This window comes from Macrosteles quadrilineatus, unplaced genomic scaffold (genome assembly GCF_028750875.1).
Source record: "Macrosteles quadrilineatus isolate MER2022 unplaced genomic scaffold, UCM_ALF_1.0 Scaffold_8__2_contigs__length_117827958, whole genome shotgun sequence".
Taxonomy (NCBI): domain Eukaryota; kingdom Metazoa; phylum Arthropoda; class Insecta; order Hemiptera; family Cicadellidae; genus Macrosteles; species Macrosteles quadrilineatus.
Window position 1 is genome coordinate 54,886,372 of NW_026542601.1, and position 22,332 is coordinate 54,908,703.

Below are 22,332 nucleotides of genomic sequence, written 5' to 3' on the forward strand. Positions count from 1 at the left end.
AAGAATAATGCTCTAGGGTTTGTTAATAATTTGAAGAAATTTGTTAATATTAGTGAATTCAGATTCAAGGCGCATACACTAACCATACAGCAAATCTCTGATCTCCAAACATCAATTTTGGTTCACAAGACGCTGCTGACAAACCAGCCTCATCTGAAAACCAAGTTGGTACGAAGATCTAAAGTTTGTGAGAGCAGTACTCGTCAGGAAGGCTTGCTGCAGTTACCGCGGGTCACAACTGGGATGGGGGAAGCCTTTTCCTGTTTTGGACCCCTGGCTTACGGTGCGTTTTCCTCCAACTTCAGAAACCGCGCTGCGTGCTACGCGATTAATCTAAAGAACGCAGCGTGGCCAGGAACAGCGTGATTAAAATTTTACGCTGCGCAAAAGTGTTTTCCTAGAAATCCGGCAATGCGTTGCGTAACAAGCAGATTCGCGGTTTCCACAGTAGCGTTCTGCAATGGATCGGAGAAAGAAGAGTCTCATACGTAAATAAATAATAAATAAATGTGGTGACTCATACATTGGGGTATGTGAAGTTGGCCTATCCAAAAAAACCTACCCACAATTATTAATTCCATTTGTTAGTTCCGTGTTAGTTCTTCATAGTTCCGTTAAAATTTGCATTTGTTAGTTAGTTCGTTCGATAGACGGAATTATTGGGAACTAACTTGTAACTAACTATTGACACCGTTTGAAACCCGATTTAGGACATGGATATGCGAGCGTAAAGTTAGCCCGCCCCAAGACCACACACGTGGATTGTGCCGGTTACATAGTGTAACATGTTAACTAAAAAAATTAAATTAAAATAAAAAAATATTAAATTGGGCCTACGTTTAATTGAATTTTTTTATATGATGTTTAGTTTAAGTATTTAATGTATTAAATTAAAGAAACGTTCTAGGTACAACACTTTAAAAATATATTTACACTTATACTGTTTTCAAGACTTTAAATATACATGAAATTGGTAAAAGTTTATCGATTTCGAATGGTCACACCAAATGATCACACAGTCAATTAATAAACTGTCGTCATCAACAGTGAACTTGGTAACATCACTACAACTTATCGTTTTCTCCATATTTCCAATGTAAACAATGGCCCAGTTCGGCAGCGTGGTTCGCAACTGACTGCTCTCGAGGCAGTCACGCTGCGCGCTGCGCACTGCGCAGTTGGCAGTTAGTCGCGCACCGCGCCGCTAGGAAAACAGTCTCATTCGTTTAAAAGGGATCGGTGGTTCCGGCAACCGCGGAGCACGAAGCACGCAGCGTAACAGGCTTAATCGCGTCGCTAGGAAAACGCCGCTTTAATGCTTTATTTACTATAAGGGGTAAAACAAACAAAAATTACAGGCATTTAAGATGAACGTTAAAAATATGCTTTTGTAGATATATTTCTCGATAATGTTGCATTTGAATTTACTTGTAATTGACAAGTTTGCCTGTAAAACAGAACTTTGTATCTGATGTACGCTGGATAAATAAAGACGTTATTTATTTATTTATAATAATTATCCGTAGTGACTTCACCCACGACCACAAAAATAATATATTATCAATATTCACTGCGTCATGCACAGTTAAAAAATCATGTTACGATTAAAAACCCTACGGCGATTAAATTACACAATTTGTTTAATCTCCGACTAATAAATCTTACAACACAAAATCTTAAAATTAAAAATTCCACTTCTCTTCAGCTTCTCGAAGTGTAGTTCTTTCATAACACTTTTCAGCGGTCTCATCTTTCCATTATAATGTTCTGCAGTGTATTTGATATATTTTTAATAACTAGTGTCCCTGTTGCTCGAATTCGAGCAATTGCTGAGTATTACAGGCGTTATTTTAAAACGAATTTCAACCAAGTCAGCAAGTTTGCAGCAAACTGTTAAATTAGCAAACTTATTGACTGTTTACAATTAACATATGCTCTTACTCTCACTTTTGATTTCTGACTACAGCTGGAGTTTCATAACAATTTTTGTCTCCAATGTTAATCTTATGGAGAAATACGAAACTTTAAAGGGCAACCCTACTTTGACGGTTCTCATTGTATATTACTGCTTATTGTTGCTGTTAGTTCAAATTAGCTGTTATCAATGCAAAAAAATAATACTGCTGCTCCCTGTTGGTAAACCTTATAACTTTTCAATGCTATTTGTTATACCGGGTGTCCGAAAAAGAACTGAAACATTTTAAAGGCAAAAACTTGTACCAAATAAGAGACTATGTTTAATGTTCTATATATTGCTACGCACCATAAAGCTTTCTATACTATAGATCTATTCATTAACTTAGGCCTACAAAATTCCTTTGGCTATTAATTTAGCCCACATAGAAGTCAAAGTCATTTCTTAATAAAGATAATTCCTAACTTGTGTTTTATTTCTGTCTAATGAGGTAAGTCTTTATCTTAATCTTATAATATATGAATTATTTTAAGAATAAATAGATTTGGCAAGTTACACTATGAAATTTATTAGTGAAATACAAATATAAGATAAGTTATTGGTTGGATTTGCTATAGGGTCTAACAATGGTAAATTTACAAAATGGTGGGGGCTTCCAAAGTGGATAAAAGATTATATGCTATAATGGTTATATTGGGTTGATTTCTTCTGAAGTGATTAATATGTGAGCTCTTGATCACAGAGAGGGGTGATCGTGCCGGTTCCAATGATATATTAGGCTTCTTTAAAATGCAGATAATATAATTATTGTTCTGAAATAGGCTAGGTTTATGATGCTATAATGTAATATGCCAATATCCAAAGAAAGATTCTAAATGGTTTCACTGAATTTAATGAAATAAAATAAGATTTGAAGATTAAATTTTGAATAAAAGTTCAATTTGAAATATGTAGATCTTAATGATTTTAAGTTAAAATTGGGCCTATTAGGCTATGCTGATTCAAAATGTCCAATGAAGATTTGTCCTTAGCTATTTAAACAAGATGGATGATGGTTACCAAATTTGGAGTCTCTGCCTTCACCTTTGTACCATATGTAATAAATAAAATAGGGGTTGGTTAAATTTGGGTACTTTTCAAGGCACTTGTTCCTAATACTTATGATTAAAAAATTTAAAATTTAGGTTACACTTTGGGATGAATTTACAGCTGGTTAATTCACATAAATGACACTTGCCACAGTAATTTTGATTTTCTTTGGATAATTTTGAAAAGTAATACTATATTTAAGATGTTATTATTATATTGCAATTTTCTTACAATTATATATTATTCTAAGTAAATGATTATTGTTGGTTTTTGATAAGTACATGATAGATATGGTGAGAATTGGCATAAATATTATATTTTAACATAAAATAGGATGATGTTTCTGTGGGGTGATGGGATATTATGTAAAATTGAACAAAATTGGATAAAATAATACATATTAACAAGGAGGGAGAAGCATATTAAATAACTGATAACACATTATCAGGGGCATTAACAAACATTATGGGAGAAAATATACAAAATAATAGAGAAATTAATGTTAATGATGAATGGATGACATGTAATATTACAATATGTACATATTTAAAGCTTAAATTCTCAAGTTTTATTACAAACTTAGTAAAACTCGATATGAGCACTATTAGTGGCCCGGCATAAATCTCAGCGAAATTAGACCTCTTCCCAGGTATTGGTGAGTACTACTCGTACTACAGGGGGTGTTGCACCAACACATGCGACTCTTCTCTGTTGGAGGTAATTCAGATCCCGAATCTGCACCGAGTAAACATCATGCTTTACTGCCCCCCAAAAGAAAAGTCCAGAGAAGTCATATCTGGACTCCTAGGAGGCTAATGGATGGGGCCAATTCACCAATCGTCGAAAAGAGTATCCAGCACTTCTCGCACAGGCAAACTGTAGTGCTGTGGCACTCTATCCTGTTGAAAATAGACAGGGCCATTCCCCATCTCAATGTCACCCAACTATGGGAAAAATACTCATCTAAAATGGCACATTAAATGGCACCGTTTATATCCCCTGAAATACTGACCAAAACCTGGGAAGAGGTCACATTTCACTTTGATTTATACCGGGCCAAATGGTGATCATATCGAGTTATACTAAGCTTCTAATAAAACTTGAGAATTTAAGCTTTAAATACATATATAAAACATTAAATATAGTCTCGTATTTGATATCAGTATTTGCCTTTAAAATGTTTCAGTTCTTTTTCGGAAACGCGGTACATTATACGTGCATTATACAGGGTGGTAAAAAAGTCCCAGGACAGTTCAATATTTTAAAAAATAATATAGATAGAGCTACAATACTTGGTACAAAGTTACAGGGCATAAAACTCTATTTAAACACATATTCAGTGATCCAATAACTCTTCAGGGGGACGGCCCACAAGGAGTCGGAAGAAAATCTTAAATGGAAGCATAGGTCAATATGCACATCAAATTAAAGGTCTTTTTTTAGTAGAATACAATGCCGCAAACCGCACTTCAAAAGGTTGATCCTGCGCAAAATGGCAGATGTTGAAAGATTTCTTGAATCCGCCATTTTGAATCTTTGAACGACTGCAATTTTTTACTCAGGAATTCTTTTGAGCTTGAATTTACGGCATCGTAATCTACAAGTGAAGACCTTTAATTTGATGTGCATATCGACCTATTCTTACGTTAACAATTTTTTCCCGATTCCTAGGGCTGTGCCCCCCTGAGGAGAAAGCGTATAATAGCAATGTAAATTAAATGAATCTTTGAACATCTGTCATTTTGCGCAGGATCAATCTTATGAAGTGCGGTTTGCGGTATTGTATTCTACTAAAAAAGACCTTTAATTAATTTGGTAATAATTTGGCTTGCTTATCATAAGGCCAAGGTTTCAGCCCAATCCAACCAGTAGTTAATTCGCGATTGAACGTCAAACAAACAAACAAACGAACACACACACTTTAACATTCTAACATTAGTATTATTTGTTTCCCTGTTAAAACCGTAATTTGCTAAACAATATCCTCAGTACTTCGGGGAAGTTTTGGTAGGAGAGAGTCGGGTAAAATAATCAGTATTTGATCGGAATTATTTTCACCTATATCGAGTAATCTTCAGTATAATCTTTGCTCAATAGTAACAACTGATATGTTTCCCTTTGTACTGTATTTTGCAATTCGTGGGTAGACTGTGCATCGCTTGTTATAAACACATGTTATAAGTATTTTGTTTACTTATTCCTTGTTGTTATTTTTTTAACCAACATGGTTACTTGGACACGCTTAAGGCCAATGTTACAAAATGTTGACTTTCAATTCTTTTTCAATGTTTTTTCGTAATTAGATTTCTTATGACAGTTTTAACTGCATGTTTTTAGGCCGAATATCAAGTTTTTTCTAACATTTGAAGGAAATCGTCGAAGAAGTTTTCGAGATCTTTGTGCAAGCATACAAGAATTCATACAAACAAGCAAACATTGCTCATATAAGAGTATAGGATATAGGACGTATAAAAATGGTACTATAATAAGCTATAATAATAATGGAATAAGATTGTTTATAAAAATTGTTGAGTTTAAACATATATGTAAGTAAAATTGAGCAAAAACTCAACCTTGAACACGATCTGTCGTTATTTGGCAGGTGACAGGTATAAATACCAGTTGGTTTTGCAAATAATTTCAGTTGGAGGTAGAATACGATTGGGTTTACACTGATGCTTCTAGCTTTAGAATTGCCACGACTTCTCATTTCATCGGTGAGTTTTAATTTAATAATATGCAAATAACAAGCTCTAACTTATACCCTCATAGCCCAAATATCTATCTAATTGCTACATACAACAAAGGTTTTTTTCTGTAAAATCCCCTTTTCACCCGCCCTACTTACGAGATTTTGTCGATTTAGATATCATATTAAAGCTTAGCCAATAATATAGTGGGGTAACGAATCTTAGTAAAAAGGGCATTCTCTCTAGGCTTCGTACAACAGATCTTTGAGGAAGCCTTCGGCATAGGTCTATCGTCCTATTTGTTCTGTCACTTTGTTTACAAGTTGTTGATCACAATTTGCATTTGTGGTTTAAGTGTGTTCTTATGTTTTGTGTGTGTCTAAAGTTATGTGCTTAATCTGTACCGTTAATATTAGTGAGTAAAGTGGTGTATGGATTTCATAATCATTATTTTACTACATACCATTGTATTTTACCACAACGGGCTCTGACGCTAGTATAATTTAAATGCATTAGTTACTGTTTATTCATAGATTTACCGAAAACTCTTAATAATATTGAAAACTCTTGGCCGATTCCTAAAACAAGAGAAAATATCACATTCTGTAGTTGTATTTAATCTACGAATAATACATGGGCTTGTTGAATAAAAAAATTCAGTTTCAAAATCAAAACATTTAAGAATGTTTTTAAATCAAGCGATGAGAAATTCTTAGTCACTAGTAGATTTAATGTTATTGCAATTGGGAATAAATTGTAATAAAACACAAATTCCACAGACCATGCTGACGGCAGTGGGCGTGGTCTATCTACTGGTTGGAGTATGCTTGGCCGACAAGACGCTGGACTTGGAGAATGGAGTGATCGTACATATGTTTGAGTGGCCTTACTCAGAAATCGCAAGAGAATGTGAGGAGTTTTTGGGCCCGAGAGGATTTGCTGGCGTCCAAGTTAGTTTAAATTGATATTATTTTATTTCCTCAGGGGCACAAACTTAAAATGCATTTATTTTTAAGTCCCCTTTTTCAGAGCTGACATAGATTGAATAGTGTTTAACCAGCACTATTCCATCAGGGTAAATGTTTTTCATCACACTATGATGTCTTTGGCTGTATTACATACGTTAATTGGTGGCTGAAAGTTACGTTTTGCTGGCCATGCCAGCTGTCATCATAATTTGGGGACCGAACAGGTTTTTAAAGGCCGGGACAGCAAAATCAGCTGTCCGCTTACTTCCTCTATCTGGCGCTGGTCGATTTTCGACCACTAAAACGTGAGTTCTCAGTGGCGCTGGTCTATTATAGACCAAGAGGACATGGGTCGGGTTTTTCTATTATTAAAATATGAAAGCCGTTTTAAAACACAATAAATTTATACCATTAGAAAGATGAGATTCTGAGGATTCGTTTTCATGCATAAAACATTATTGAGTGAGTATTATGTAACGAGAAACATATTTCGAAAAACTAGAGAGTTCAAAATAGATTTTGGCGGTGGAAAGTTTTGGTCACCTGACTACAAAAACAGCTGTTTTTGGTGATTGTCAATTAAATTGTATACAATATTAGTACATATTCTGAAACTAAAATAAATTCCCCACAATTCCCTCTGACTCTATAAGGTTGATCGTACAAATTTTATTTGTTTTTAAAAATGTCATAAAAACTATGTTTTTGTAAAAAAATCTTCAAAATTCTACATTCCAACGTAAATTTCTCTGAAATTTTAGAATTCAACTAAATATAACTATATATTTTCAAAAAGATCTTTTATTACCTATTGTACAGTATCATTTCATTTTTTGTTGATGAATTCTATTATTTCCTACGTGACCAAAAGAAATTTGGTAGTTTTTCAAAAAATAAAATATGTATGTAGAATTTATTTTTTTATAATTTTATTTTTATGAGCATTTAAAAAATATTGGTATTTCTACGTAGGGAACCATATTTCACACAACCTTTACGTTTAGATAAAATGTGTAAAAAAAATATTTTGTAGTTTTCTTGTGGGCTGCTTTTGAAATTTCTAATTTGCATAATCCAAAAATTTGCAAACCTTTTGCTACTACGCCTAAACGCATTGCTAAGAAAAAAATATTTTTATATTATTATATTCTAAATTTATCGCTGAAACAGAAAATATATATATATGTGTACTTATATTCACAAATAAATGTTCTGTGGTAAAATATATGATACCACTACAAAAGCGCCAAAATATACCCGCCACTGGTGAATAAAATGACCGCCAGATTTTAAATACACAATCAAAATCCATAGCATTGCAATAGAATTGTGTTATTGTCACCGTTACCTAGCAACTATTTATTTTTATTTTTGCTGATTCCTCAAACTATTTCTTCACATAACCTTAAAGTTGTAGTTGTGTTGACTATCGGTGTGCATTATTATAGTGGTGAATAGTGGTAATAGGGTGGTATAGTGTGGTGAAAAATAGCGTTCGTACCACGGACCGAAATGGTTTTGCAGCTCTCGATCGATTTAAGAAAAAAAAACAGCGCTGTAAATGATTAACACCCTTGGAGAATTGCATATTAGCTGTGACATAGAAATTTATAACTAGACAAAACAAAAGAATATATAAACGAATTGAATTGCAAAAACGGGCTATTAGAATATTGTTTTAGTGTACTTGATCGCTAGGGTTTAAAGTGAATCTTTTCGACCCGAGCTCAGTTTTACGACCGCAGCAAAGCCGATGTCGGAAAATGAGCGATATGAAATGAGCGGAAAAACGACCTCTCAAAAGGACTTCCAATTTTGTTTCAATTTTGTTAATGCAAATAAGCAGCTGTTTAGTAAGCTATCGACAAGAATGCAATAATAAGCTACAACCGATTAAACAAATCGATAAATAATTTGGCTACATGCGATTGATTACAGTCGGCGTTAATAACTGTTTAATACAGCTGACTTATACTCCTTAAGGAAATAAAAGGCGTTTTACTCCAATGGTAGTAAACTAGCTCTTTTAGACCCACAACGTATGTTTTACAAATATATTTTTTTTGCAGTATGACGAAATAGTATATTTCGTACCTAGGGCCGAAAATGAGGTTTTGCCGGCTCGAGATAGTTTTTAAGTTCGAGACGAAGTCGAGAACTTAAATTGATCGAGAGCCGCAAAACCATTTCGGTCCGTGGTACGAACGCTATTTTTCACCACACTATACCCTATTACCACTATTCACCACAATAATAATGCACACTGATAGTCAACACAACTACAACTTTAAGGTTATGTGAAGAAATAATTTGAGGAATCAGCAAAAATAAAAATATATAGTTGCTAGGCAACGGTGACAATAACACAATTCTATTGAAATGCTATGGATTTTGATTATGTATTTAAAATGCATTCATGTTTTAAGTAAGTAAGCGGACAGCTGATTTTGCGGCCCCGGCCTGTAAAAACCTGCTCGGTCCCCAAATTATGGACAGCTGGCATCGCCAGCAAAACGTAACTTTCGGCCACCAATTAACGTATGTAATACAGCCAAAAACATGATAGTGTGGTGAAAAGAAGTTTAGTATAATATGAATTCAGAAAACCAAGCAATATTCTTCAATCAAACAGCTGTTTATCAAAGTATCATAACTGTAACACAGTATATAAATCATGCAATAACTTAAGAAAGTACTGTTTATAGGAAGCAAATTGGTATAACTTTCAATATGGTGCAATTTTGTTTCTAAAAATGTTGGAAAGTTGAAATGTTTACATAATATTTACAAAGCCTACCTTATAATTTGTGTGCAGTTTGAACGCTTTTGGTGCTTTTAACTCGTTTAAAGCTGTTAGTGGGACACCATGTACATCATCCCTATTTGGGCCTGAAATTACCGTATTTGATTTCCCTTTACAGCTTTCACCTTCTACAGAGCATATTGTGGCGGAAGGCCAGTGGTGGGAGAGGTACCAAGTGGTCTCGTATAATCTGGTCAGCCGCTCAGGCGACGAGGAACACCTTCGAAATATGATAACAAGATGCAACCGTGCTGGGGTTTGGTAGGTCTTAATTTAATTATTCAAAATAGATAGGTTTGTTTGACTCCGATCAAATTTAAAGATAGTCAACCGTGGAATAGGTAACGTTTGTAGAGAGATAACTGTACACAGTTTGTTTTAACTTAATTTCTACTTTAAAACATAATTTCGTAAGACTTAAGCCATTGTAAAAAGTGTAGCTAATATATCGTGTTAAAAGATTAGTAGTATAAATACCCCCGTCGCAGCAAACCTGCATACTAAGCGAATTTCCATTTACCCGGCTTGATTTCTTCTAAAATATATTCCCTATAAATTTTCAGATTTATTTTCTATTTAAATAACATTAATTTTAGTGAGTAGTTAGGTTTGTTGCTACGGGAAAGATGTTGAGGTGTGTTTTTTCAATTGAAATATTGATAGCTTAGTATGAAAAAACCAAATTGCCAAATTTGATTGAAATATATCCATAAACAAGCAAACTAAAACAGTTTATTTATTCTCCATAAGAATAACATGGGAATTTTAAATTTAACATTTTTTTAAATTTTCTCCGTAGTCAATGAACATTCAAAAACACTTCAATATACTAAATTGTCTTTTTCATATTCAAGGATTTTTAAATTTTCGTGGATGCTTTTGTATTCATGGTCTGTTTGTATTAAATGTTCTGCAAAATTAGATTTCATTGTTGTGCGGTTTCCTGATCTTAATGCTTGAATATGTTCTTTGAACCGTTTTTCAAAAGTTCGACTTGTTTGCCCAATGTAGGATTTATCACAATTAGAACATTTGATTTCATAAATACCTGATTTTCTCATATTGTCTTGATTTTGGTTAGCTATATTATCTTTTGAAATTTTGTTATTGATCATTTGAAAAGCATTATTTTTTGTTTTATAACTGATTATTACATTTGAACGGTTGAAAGTTTTTCTTAGGGCTTTATTAATTTTGGTATTGTACGGTATACAAATAAATTCTTTCCTCTTTTTGTTTTCTGTTCCTGAAGTAGTTCCTTGTGTTTGAAGTTTTCTCTTAAATTTCTTCTTAATCATGTTTTCAATTATAGATGGATTGTATCCATTTTTCACTGCCAAATATATAATAGTATTTTTTTCTTTGTTAAAGTTTTCAGTGGACATAGGAATATTTACAAGTCTGTGTGTTAACGAATGAAATGTTGCCAATTTATGTTGCCATGGATGATTAGAATGTGAAGGTATGATACTGTTTGTTGTAGTTGGTTTTCGGTAAATTTTAAATCTGTGAATGTGTTTTTCTTTTGAAATGGTTATATCTAGAAAGTTAATGTGTGAATGTTGTATTTCTTTTGAGAATTTAATTTGTGTCGAGATTGAATTTATGTGTTCGTGTAAATTGTTTGCTTCTGTTTGTGTTCCTTCAAAAAGGCAAAGGATATCGTCAACATATCGGTGCCAGTATATAATTTTGGATTTGTAAGGGTTGCCTTCAATTAAAACTTTGGTTTTCTCTAAATTATTCATGTAAATGTCAGCTAGAAGTCCAGACAGAGGAGAACCCATAGGTAAACCGTTTTCTTGAATGTAAAATGACTGATTATATTGAAAATAATTTTGGTTTAATGTAATTTTGGTTAGTCTAACTAAATCATTAATTTGAGTTGTTGTGAGTGTTCCATGTTCTATTAATTGTTGTTTCATTATTTTAATTGTGTCATCTATCGGTATGTTCGTGTACATGTCATTTACATCAAATGAAAGAAATAAAGAATTTTGTGGTATGTGAATATCTTTGATTTTGTCAATTAATTCATATGTATTGGTTACATTTATATCATTATTCATGTTTATGTTCTGTTTTATTTTGTTATGTAAATACTTACATAGATTGTATGTAGGTGCTTGACGGAAATTTACAATTGGTCTAATCGGAATATCTTGTTTGTGTGTTTTCGGTTGTGCTCGTAATGTAGGTGACTTTGGATTTGGTACTTTCAATGAAGATTTTTCTTTTTGTGTAATACTTTTGCAATTTGTAATAGTGGAGTTGACTATTTTTGTAAATTCTTCTGTTGGATCTTTTGTTAACAGTTTAAACTTTCCTTTTTCAAGAAATGTATTGACTTTTTCTTCATAATCATTCTTTTTCATGACAACGACTGAATTTCCTTTATCCGCTTTGGTTATTATTGGCGTCACATTCATTTAATTTTCCAGTTATATTATTAATTAAGGATAGTTCTTCTCTTGATTTTCTAGTGGTATTTGGACGTGTATTTGGTAACTTCAATTTGCTCATTTCATGTATAATGTTGTGTCTTATTGGATCTTGTACGTCATCTTTTTGTTTTCTTATGGACATTTCTAAGTTAAGAAGATCTTCTTTCAGATTATGTTTGTGGTGGTCTAGGTTTAAATTATATTTGATTGAATTACCTAAAAATTCTTCTTCATTTTCTGTGAACACAATATCTGTCAGGTTTTTAAATTTTGGACTGAATTCATGTTGTATTTCATTTTCTATTTCTAATGTGTAGCTTACCTGGTTTTTGCGTAGCTTATTAAGTTTATTTTTTTGTGTGGTCTTCTTTTTGTTCATGATAGGTTCGATCCAATTTCGTATATATTCAAGTATTTCTTCTATTGTTTCACAATGTAATTTAGTCTTAATCTCGTTTAGTTTGTTTGTCATTTGATTTTCAATTTTGTTTAGTTTGCTGTATAGAAAGTTGATTTCTTCTTTTACCCAAATCTTTTTTGCCGTATCAATTGTTCGAATTGCAGCTTGTGATTTACTTTTTGTATGAATTTGGACGTAATTTGGACAAAGATTTTCAGATAGACAAATTTTGTTAAACTTGATGTCTTCAATGATTTTTTCTTTCTTTAGGTTGAGGTATTTGTATCGATGGATCACTTGTTGGTTGTTAGCCATATTAATTAAGAAAACTGTAGTGATTAGGGCTACTATTTTGATATATAAAAACATTATTAAAAACTAAGTACCCTTTTTTTAATTCATTTTATTTAACAACGACTAGTTTCGACGATTATGCCATAGTCATGTTGTTTTTATATCTTAACAAATACAATAAACATTTTATCTAAATAATAAATACAATCATATGATTTCATAGGTTTTGATGACTTTAGATTTCTTCTGTTTTAAATGGTCTTTATACTATACTAGCTGGCCCGACAGACGTCGTCCTGTCCTAATGTGGTTTTATGTCACATGCTAGTTCATTTTCAAGATGAGCTCGTTCGCATGGCTCAATCACGTCCTGGTTGAAGTTCGTTCACTACGCTCACTCACCTTTAGGTTGGAGCTCGTTCGCTGCGCTCACTTGCCTTCAGGTTAGCTCGTTCGCTACGCTAACTCGCCTCCAGGTTGAAGTTCGTTCGCTACGCTCACTCACCTTTTGGTTGCAAATTAGCTGTTCTCATAAATTGCAAATAAATATAGTGCTGCACCCTGTTGGTAAACCTATTAACTTTTTAATGCTATTGAACATCACAGAATCAAACTGTTTAGTTGCACCAGCTGTTAAGATTCTTTAATTCCATTTAAATATGAGTACTCATAAGGTTAAAATGGGAAACTCCAGAGCCACTGGGGCGGAGCCCTATTGACGGATCTGCACCAAACTTCACACAAACCATCCTTGAATATTGCTTAATAATGCCTGAAAGTTTCATTACAATCTGTCGAGCGGTTTTGGAGTCCATAAAGGACAAACATACAAATATACAAACATACAAATATACAAACATACATTGGATTTTATATATATAGATATAATAATTTTCTCTCTTAATTTAACTGCAGGATTTTTTCAAATATTGGATTGCATTTGTTGATGTTCATTGTGTTTAGTAAATTTTCTGGGTGTTGTTTATAGTTTTTGTAAATGTAAAAATCTTCTTTAACATGTAATTTTAATTTGTCTTTTTCATATTCAAGGATTTTTAAATTTTCGTGGATGCTTTTGTATTCATGGTCTGTTTGTATTAAATGTTCTGCAAAATTAGATTTCATTGTTGTGCGGTTTCCTGATCTTAATGCTTGAATATGTTCTTTGAACCGTTTTTCAAAAGTTCGACTTGTTTGCCCAATGTAGGATTTATCACAATTAGAACATTTGATTTCATAAATACCTGATTTTCTCATATTGTCTTGATTTTGGTTAGCTATATTATCTTTTGAAATTTTGTTATTGATCATTTGAAAAGCATTATTTTTTGTTTTATAACTGATTATTACATTTGAACGGTTGAAAGTTTTTCTTAGGGCTTTATTAATTTTGGTATTGTACGGTATACAAATAAATTCTTTCCTCTTTTTGTTTTCTGTTCCTGAAGTAGTTCCTTGTGTTTGAAGTTTTCTCTTAAATTTCTTCTTAATCATGTTTTCAATTATAGATGGATTGTATCCATTTTTCACTGCCAAATATATAATAGTATTTTTTTCTTTGTTAAAGTTTTCAGTGGACATAGGAATATTTACAAGTCTGTGTGTTAACGAATGAAATGTTGCCAATTTATGTTGCCATGGATGATTAGAATGTGAAGGTATGATACTGTTTGTTGTAGTTGGTTTTCGGTAAATTTTAAATCTGTGAATGTGTTTTTCTTTTGAAATGGTTATATCTAGAAAGTTAATGTGTGAATGTTGTATTTCTTTTGAGAATTTAATTTGTGTCGAGATTGAATTTATGTGTTCGTGTAAATTGTTTGCTTCTGTTTGTGTTCCTTCAAAAAGGCAAAGGATATCGTCAACATATCGGTGCCAGTATATAATTTTGGATTTGTAAGGGTTGCCTTCAATTAAAACTTTGGTTTTCTCTAAATTATTCATGTAAATGTCAGCTAGAAGTCCAGACAGAGGAGAACCCATAGGTAAACCGTTTTCTTGAATGTAAAATGACTGATTATATTGAAAATAATTTTGGTTTAATGTAATTTTGGTTAGTCTAACTAAATCATTAATTTGAGTTGTTGTGAGTGTTCCATGTTCTATTAATTGTTGTTTCATTATTTTAATTGTGTCATCTATCGGTATGTTCGTGTACATGTCATTTACATCAAATGAAAGAAATAAAGAATTTTGTGGTATGTGAATATCTTTGATTTTGTCAATTAATTCATATGTATTGGTTACATTTATATCATTATTCATGTTTATGTTCTGTTTTATTTTGTTATGTAAATACTTACATAGATTGTATGTAGGTGCTTGACGGAAATTTACAATTGGTCTAATCGGAATATCTTGTTTGTGTGTTTTCGGTTGTGCTCGTAATGTAGGTGACTTTGGATTTGGTACTTTCAATGAAGATTTTTCTTTTTGTGTAATACTTTTGCAATTTGTAATAGTGGAGTTGACTATTTTTGTAAATTCTTCTGTTGGATCTTTTGTTAACAGTTTAAACTTTCCTTTTTCAAGAAATGTATTGACTTTTTCTTCATAATCATTCTTTTTCATGACAACGACTGAATTTCCTTTATCCGCTTTGGTTATTATTGGCGTCACATTCATTTAATTTTCCAGTTATATTATTAATTAAGGATAGTTCTTCTCTTGATTTTCTAGTGGTATTTGGACGTGTATTTGGTAACTTCAATTTGCTCATTTCATGTATAATGTTGTGTCTTATTGGATCTTGTACGTCATCTTTTTGTTTTCTTATGGACATTTCTAAGTTAAGAAGATCTTCTTTCAGATTATGTTTGTGGTGGTCTAGGTTTAAATTATATTTGATTGAATTACCTAAAAATTCTTCTTCATTTTCTGTGAACACAATATCTGTCAGGTTTTTAAATTTTGGACTGAATTCATGTTGTATTTCATTTTCTATTTCTAATGTGTAGCTTACCTGGTTTTTGCGTAGCTTATTAAGTTTATTTTTTTGTGTGGTCTTCTTTTTGTTCATGATAGGTTCGATCCAATTTCGTATATATTCAAGTATTTCTTCTATTGTTTCACAATGTAATTTAGTCTTAATCTCGTTTAGTTTGTTTGTCATTTGATTTTCAATTTTGTTTAGTTTGCTGTATAGAAAGTTGATTTCTTCTTTTACCCAAATCTTTTTTGCCGTATCAATTGTTCGAATTGCAGCTTGTGATTTACTTTTTGTATGAATTTGGACGTAATTTGGACAAAGATTTTCAGATAGACAAATTTTGTTAAACTTGATGTCTTCAATGATTTTTTCTTTCTTTAGGTTGAGGTATTTGTATCGATGGATCACTTGTTGGTTGTTAGCCATATTAATTAAGAAAACTGTAGTGATTAGGGCTACTATTTTGATATATAAAAACATTATTAAAAACTAAGTACCCTTTTTTTAATTCATTTTATTTAACAACGACTAGTTTCGACGATTATGCCATAGTCATGTTGTTTTTATATCTTAACAAATACAATAAACATTTTATCTAAATAATAAATACAATCATATGATTTCATAGGTTTTGATGACTTTAGATTTCTTCTGTTTTAAATGGTCTTTATACTATATATAATAATTTTCTCTCTTAATTTAACTGCAGGATTTTTTCAAATATTGGATTGCATTTGTTGATGTTCATTGTGTTTAGTAAATTTTCTGGGTGTTGTTTATAGTTTTTGTAAATGTAAAAATCTTCTTTAACATGTAATTTTGATTTGTCTTTTTCATATTCAAGGATTTTTAAATTTTCGTGGATGCTTTTGTATTCATGGTCTGTTTGTATTAAATGTTCTGCAAAATTAGATTTCATTGTTGTGCGGTTTCCTGATCTTAATGCTTGAATATGTTCTTTGAACCGTTTTTCAAAAGTTCGACTTGTTTGCCAAATGTAGGATTTATCACAATTAGAACATTTGATTTCATAAATACCTGATTTTCTCATATTGTCTTGATTTTGGTTAGCTATATTATCTTTTGAAATTTTGTTATTGATCATTTGAAAAGCATTATTTTTTGTTTTATAACTGATTATTACATTTGAACGGTTGAAAGTTTTTCTTAGGGCTTTATTAATTTTGGTATTGTACGGTATACAAATAAATTCTTTCCTCTTTTTGTTTTCTGTTCCTGAAGTAGTTCCTTGTGTTTGAAGTTTTCTCTTAAATTTCTTCTTAATCATGTTTTCAATTATAGATGGATTGTATCCATTTTTCACTGCCAAATATATAATAGTATTTTTTTCTTTGTTAAAGTTTTCAGTGGACATAGGAATATTTACAAGTCTGTGTGTTAACGAATGAAATGTTGCCAATTTATGTTGCCATGGATGATTAGAATGTGAAGGTATGATACTGTTTGTTGTAGTTGGTTTTCGGTAAATTTTAAATCTGTGAATGTGTTTTTCTTTTGAAATGGTTATATCTAGAAAGTTAATGTGTGAATGTTGTATTTCTTTTGAGAATTTAATTTGTGTCGAGATTGAATTTATGTGTTCGTGTAAATTGTTTGCTTCTGTTTGTGTTCCTTCAAAAAGGCAAAGGATATCGTCAACATATCGGTGCCAGTATATAATTTTGGATTTGTTAACTGCAGGATTTTTTCAAATATTGGATTGCATTTGTTGATGTTCATTGTGTTTAGTAAATTTAATTTTGGGTTGCCTTCAATTAAAACTTTGGTTTTCTCTAAATTATTCATGTAAATGTCAGCTAGAAGTCCAGACAGAGGAGAACCCATAGGTAAACCGTCTTCTTGAATGTAAAATGACTGATTATATTGAAAATAATTTTGGTTTAATGTAATTTTGGTTGCCTTCAATTAAAACTTTGGTTTTCTCTAAATTATTCATGTAAATGTCAGCTAGAAGTCCAGACAGAGGAGAACCCATAGGTAAACCGTCTTCTTGAATGTAAAATGACTGATTATATTGAAAATAATTTTGGTTTAATGTAATTTTGGTTAGTCTAACTAAATCATTAATTTGAGTTGTTGTGAGTGTTCCATGTTCTATTAATTGTTGTTTCATTATTTTAATTGTGTCATCTATCGGTATGTTCGTGTACATGTCATTTGCATCAAATGAAAGAAATAAAGAATTTTGTGGTATGTGAATATCTTTGATTTTGTCAATTAATTCATATGTATTGGTTACATTTATATCATTATTCATGTTTATGTTCTGTTTTATTTTGTTATGTAAATACTTACATAGATTGTATGTAGGTGCTTGACGGAAATTTACCATTGGTCTAATCGGAATATCTTGTTTGTGTGTTTTCGGTTGTGCTCGTAATGTAGGTGACTTTGGATTTGGTACTTTCAATGAAGATTTTTCTTTTTGTGTAATACTTTTGCAATTTGTAATAGTGGAGTTGACTATTTTTGTAAATTCTTCTGTTGGATCTTTTGTTAACAGTTTAAACTTTCCTTTTTCAAGAAATGTATTGACTTTTTCTTCATAATCATTCTTTTTCATGACAACGACTGAATTTCCTTTATCCGCTTTGGTTATTATTGCGTCACATTCATTTAATTTTCCAGTTATATTATTAATTAAGGATAGTTCTTCTCTTGATTTTCTAGTGGTATTTGGACGTGTATTTGGTAACTTCAATTTGCTCATTTCATGTATAATGTTGTGTCTTATTGGATCTTGTACGTCATCTTTTTGTTTTCTTATGGACATTTCTAAGTTAAGAAGATCTTCTTTCAGATTATGTTTGTGGTGGTCTAGGTTTAAATTATATTTGATTGAATTACCTAAAAATTCTTCTTCATTTTCTGTGAACACAATATCTGTCAGGTTTTTAAATTTTGTACTGAATTCATGTTGTATTTCATTTTCTATTTCTAATGTGTAGCTTACCTGGTTTTTGCGTAGCTTATTAAGTTTATTTTTTGTGTGGTCTTCTTTTTGTTCATGATAGGTTCGATCCAATTTCGTATATATTCAAGTATTTCTTCTATTGTTTCACAATGTAATTTAGTCTTAATCTCGTTTAGTTTGTTTGTCATTTGATTTTCAATTTTGTTTAGTTTGCTGTATAGAAAGTTGATTTCTTCTTTTACCCAAATCTTTTTTGTCGTATCAATTGTTCGAATTGCAGCTTGTGATTTACTTTTTGTATGAATTTGGACGTAATTTGGACAAAGATTTTCAGATAGATTCACAATCCATTCTAATGTGTCGCATCACAAGAACATTGAAGCTCCAAGCCAAACCACTGGTTTGGAGCTAAAGAACAACAAAAATATTACAAAAAAACTTATAAAATACTGACAGTCGAACTTTTGAAAAACGGTTCAAAGAACATATTCAAGCATTTAGATCAGGAAACCGCACAACAATGAAATCTAATTTTGCAGAACATTTAATACAAACAGACCATGAATACAAAAGCATCCACGAAAATTTAAAAATCCTTGAATATGAAAAAGACAAATCAAAATTACATGTTAAAGAAGATTTTTACATTTACAAAAACTATAAACAACAACCAGAAAATTTACTAAACACAATGAACATCAACAAATGCAATCCAATATTTGAAAAAATCCTGCAGTTAAATTAAGAGAGAAAATTATTATATATAGTATAAAGACCATTTAAAACAGAAGAAATCTAAAGTCATCAAAACCTATGAAATCATATGATTGTATTTATTATTTAGATAAAATGTTTATTGTATTTGTTAAGATATAAAAACAACATGACTATGGCATAATCGTCGAAACTAGTCGTTGTTAAATAAAATTAATTAAAAAAAGGGTACTTAGTTTTTAATAATGTTTTTATATATATAAATATATTTTGTTATTGTATACATCAATGAGGGCTACTTTAAATGTTACTAAGCAAATCAAAATACCACAGTACCCTAAAAACATTTTATTTTATATTACTTACATGTTTCGGACATTAATGCCATGATCACAGTATAGTATATAACCTAGTAGTTTCTTTTATTTACAAACATTATTAGATATTTCTTATTAAAGAACAGGTGATAATTTTTATATTAAGGGAAGGACTTTAAGATGTATAATTTCATTGAATATTACGTTTTGATTATGAATTTGTGTCAAGTTTAGTAAATTGTCTTTGTCATTAATATGATGAGTATAAATATAAAAGTCTTCCTTTGTATTCATTTTTTCACCTTTATTTTCAATATCCAGAATGTGCATATTTTTATTCATTTCTGAGTATGTATGGTCGGTTTAAAGTATATGTTCGGCGTATGAGGATTTTTGTGTTGTCATATTGTTTGATCTGATTGCCTGTATATGCTCTTTGTATCTGACTTCAAATGTTCGACCTGTTTGACTAATATAGTATTTTTCAAAGTTGTTATATGATAATTTGTAAATTCCTGATTTCTTATATACATTTGGTGGGTTGGGTATCGGATTTGTTCTTTTTTGTATTATGTAAGTAATATAAAATAAAATGTTTTTAGGGTACTGTGGTATTTTGATTTGCTTAGTAATATAAATATATATATATATACAGGGTGAATCTTCTAAGCTGCCCTAAACAGATTACAGACGAATGGCTTGACATACAGGGATGAAACAAAACTTTTCCCCACTAACTCATACCCAACGAATAACTTAAAAATAGTTTTACCATTTTTAAAATACAGAGTGTTCAAGAAATTGGGGGTCATGGGTTCGAATCTCAGAGTTTTCAAATGTAAATATATGTCATATTATGCATCATTTTAAAGCTCTAGACTAGACAAATAATTTAGTGAAAACAGAACTCATTGATCTTTGTCCGTTTCAAAATGGTGGCCATTTTTATAGAAAATATTGATACTTACAGTATACCCTGTATCTTGAAAACCACTAAACTTATTTTCGTTCTGTTTGAAAATTCGTAATCCTCGTAGGTTCAGCTTTAATTTTATATACAACAAGTCAACATTTAAAAAACTAAATATTTTTTCTATGATTTTAATTTTTTTTTAGTTGGTAGCCTTGTAAATGGGAAATTTTTAAATGGCAACATATGTAAAATTGTGTAACATTTTTAAGGTCTTGTAAAAACAAACAACTTTTAAATTTAAACCTACCATCTATCTTTGATCGTGTTCTAGTAATTAACCAAAAACTCCAATTGCCCATATAAAACACATGCTAAACGTGCAGTACTGAAGATTAGTGGATGCAGATACACTATTCCCATGATACTGTGCGTTTAACATGAGTTTTATATGGGCAATTTAGTCCAGCATCTATAGGGGGTTGAGTATGCACTGAAAGTGTAACTCTTTTTGACTTTTGATTGTTGTTGGGGGCATCTTGGAGATGACAAAAACCGATGTTGTCGCCCTCCCAGCAGGTGCACAACTTGGGGGGGAGGGGGGGAAGGTGCTCTGAGACGCGTTCTAGAAAATCGCGTATATCTCGTGAACTAGACACGATAGAAACAAGCTCTAAACAGCATTGTATTACCAATTTCATCTGCTTTAATAACGTATCCAGGAAAAGTCCAGTAGCTATGATTAGTTGAGTTATTTAACAATTTATTTAAAATTTTGAATAAAAACCCCTAAAAAACGTTAAATTATCCATTAAAACCCATTTAAAACAACAAAAAGTACAGTTTTTTCATCGTGCATAATATGTTTTACACACTAAAAAGACTTTATATGGTAATTATATCGAAATATTACAAAGTTATGCGAGGTTTCCGATGAAGCGGCACGGTGACGCGGGGGACGCCGCTGCGCGGCAAAAATCAACGTGTAGTACAGACTTATAAAAATTGGGTATGTACCGAAAGTGTAACGCATTTTGACTTTTGATTGTTGTTGGACCTTGGCGATGACAAAAACCGATGTTGTCGCCATTCCATCAGGTGCACAACTTGGCGGGAGGGGGGGAAGTAGCGCTGAGGTGCGTTCTAGAACATCGCTCATTATCTCGTGAACTAGACACGATAGAAACGTGTTTTAAACGGCATTGTATTATAAACCGCATCTGCTTTAAATATTTTACAACGAAAAATCCCATATCAATGATAAAAATTGAGTTATTTAACATTTTATTTGAAATTTCGAATTTAAAGTCAAAATACCGTTTATCTACCTATATAACTCTTATAAAACAATGAATAGTACTGTGTTTGGAGTTTATTTTATGTTCAACACACGAATTACAAAAAAATTAAGTGTACTGTACTTTCCTCAAAATAATATGTACAGTGTTCTCGAGTTTAATTGCGAGGGAATAATTATAAGCTGTTTTTAACACTAGTCTATTTTAAATATAAAATTTAAACAAAAATCTAGGTACAACTACCAAAGAAAATGCTTAAGTTTGAAATGTATACAGTTTTTATTAAAATAATATTAAAACAGGGTGTCCACATTCTGGAAAGTCAGAGATAGTCATGGAAACTCATGGAAAAAAATTCTGGTCATTGAAAGTCATGGAAATAGGCAAAAAGTCATGGAAAGTCATGGAAATCACCAATGATGGATGTATTTCAGGGGTCCTTTCAATGATCTAGTCAGCCGTAACCCCAACTATTGTAGCATTTTTCAGAATTTTTCACAAATATACGACAATTCAATTTATACAGTTGTCTTAGTTTATGGGTTTTGAGTTTGTATTTGGTTCATTGTTGTACCTGTTGTACGCCATTGTTATCTGTTAATACGTATTTCAATATTTTCTGTCTA

At 31.5% G+C, this 22,332-nt stretch overlaps 1 protein-coding gene across 1 annotated transcript in view; it reads left to right on the plus strand.

Annotated features, from left to right (window-relative positions):
• Positions 1-5,607: 5,607 nt before the first annotated feature.
• The window catches only part of LOC128999747 (alpha-amylase 4N-like), a 67,527-nt gene continuing 50,802 nt past the window's right edge, over positions 5,608-22,332 (plus strand). The window contains exons 1-3 of the mRNA XM_054426406.1: positions 5,608-5,721; positions 6,474-6,644; positions 9,584-9,726. Coding sequence (XP_054282381.1) covers positions 5,680-5,721; positions 6,474-6,644; positions 9,584-9,726 — 356 coding nt within the window. The 5' untranslated portion in view covers positions 5,608-5,679. The remainder of the gene's footprint in view (positions 5,722-6,473; positions 6,645-9,583; positions 9,727-22,332) is intronic.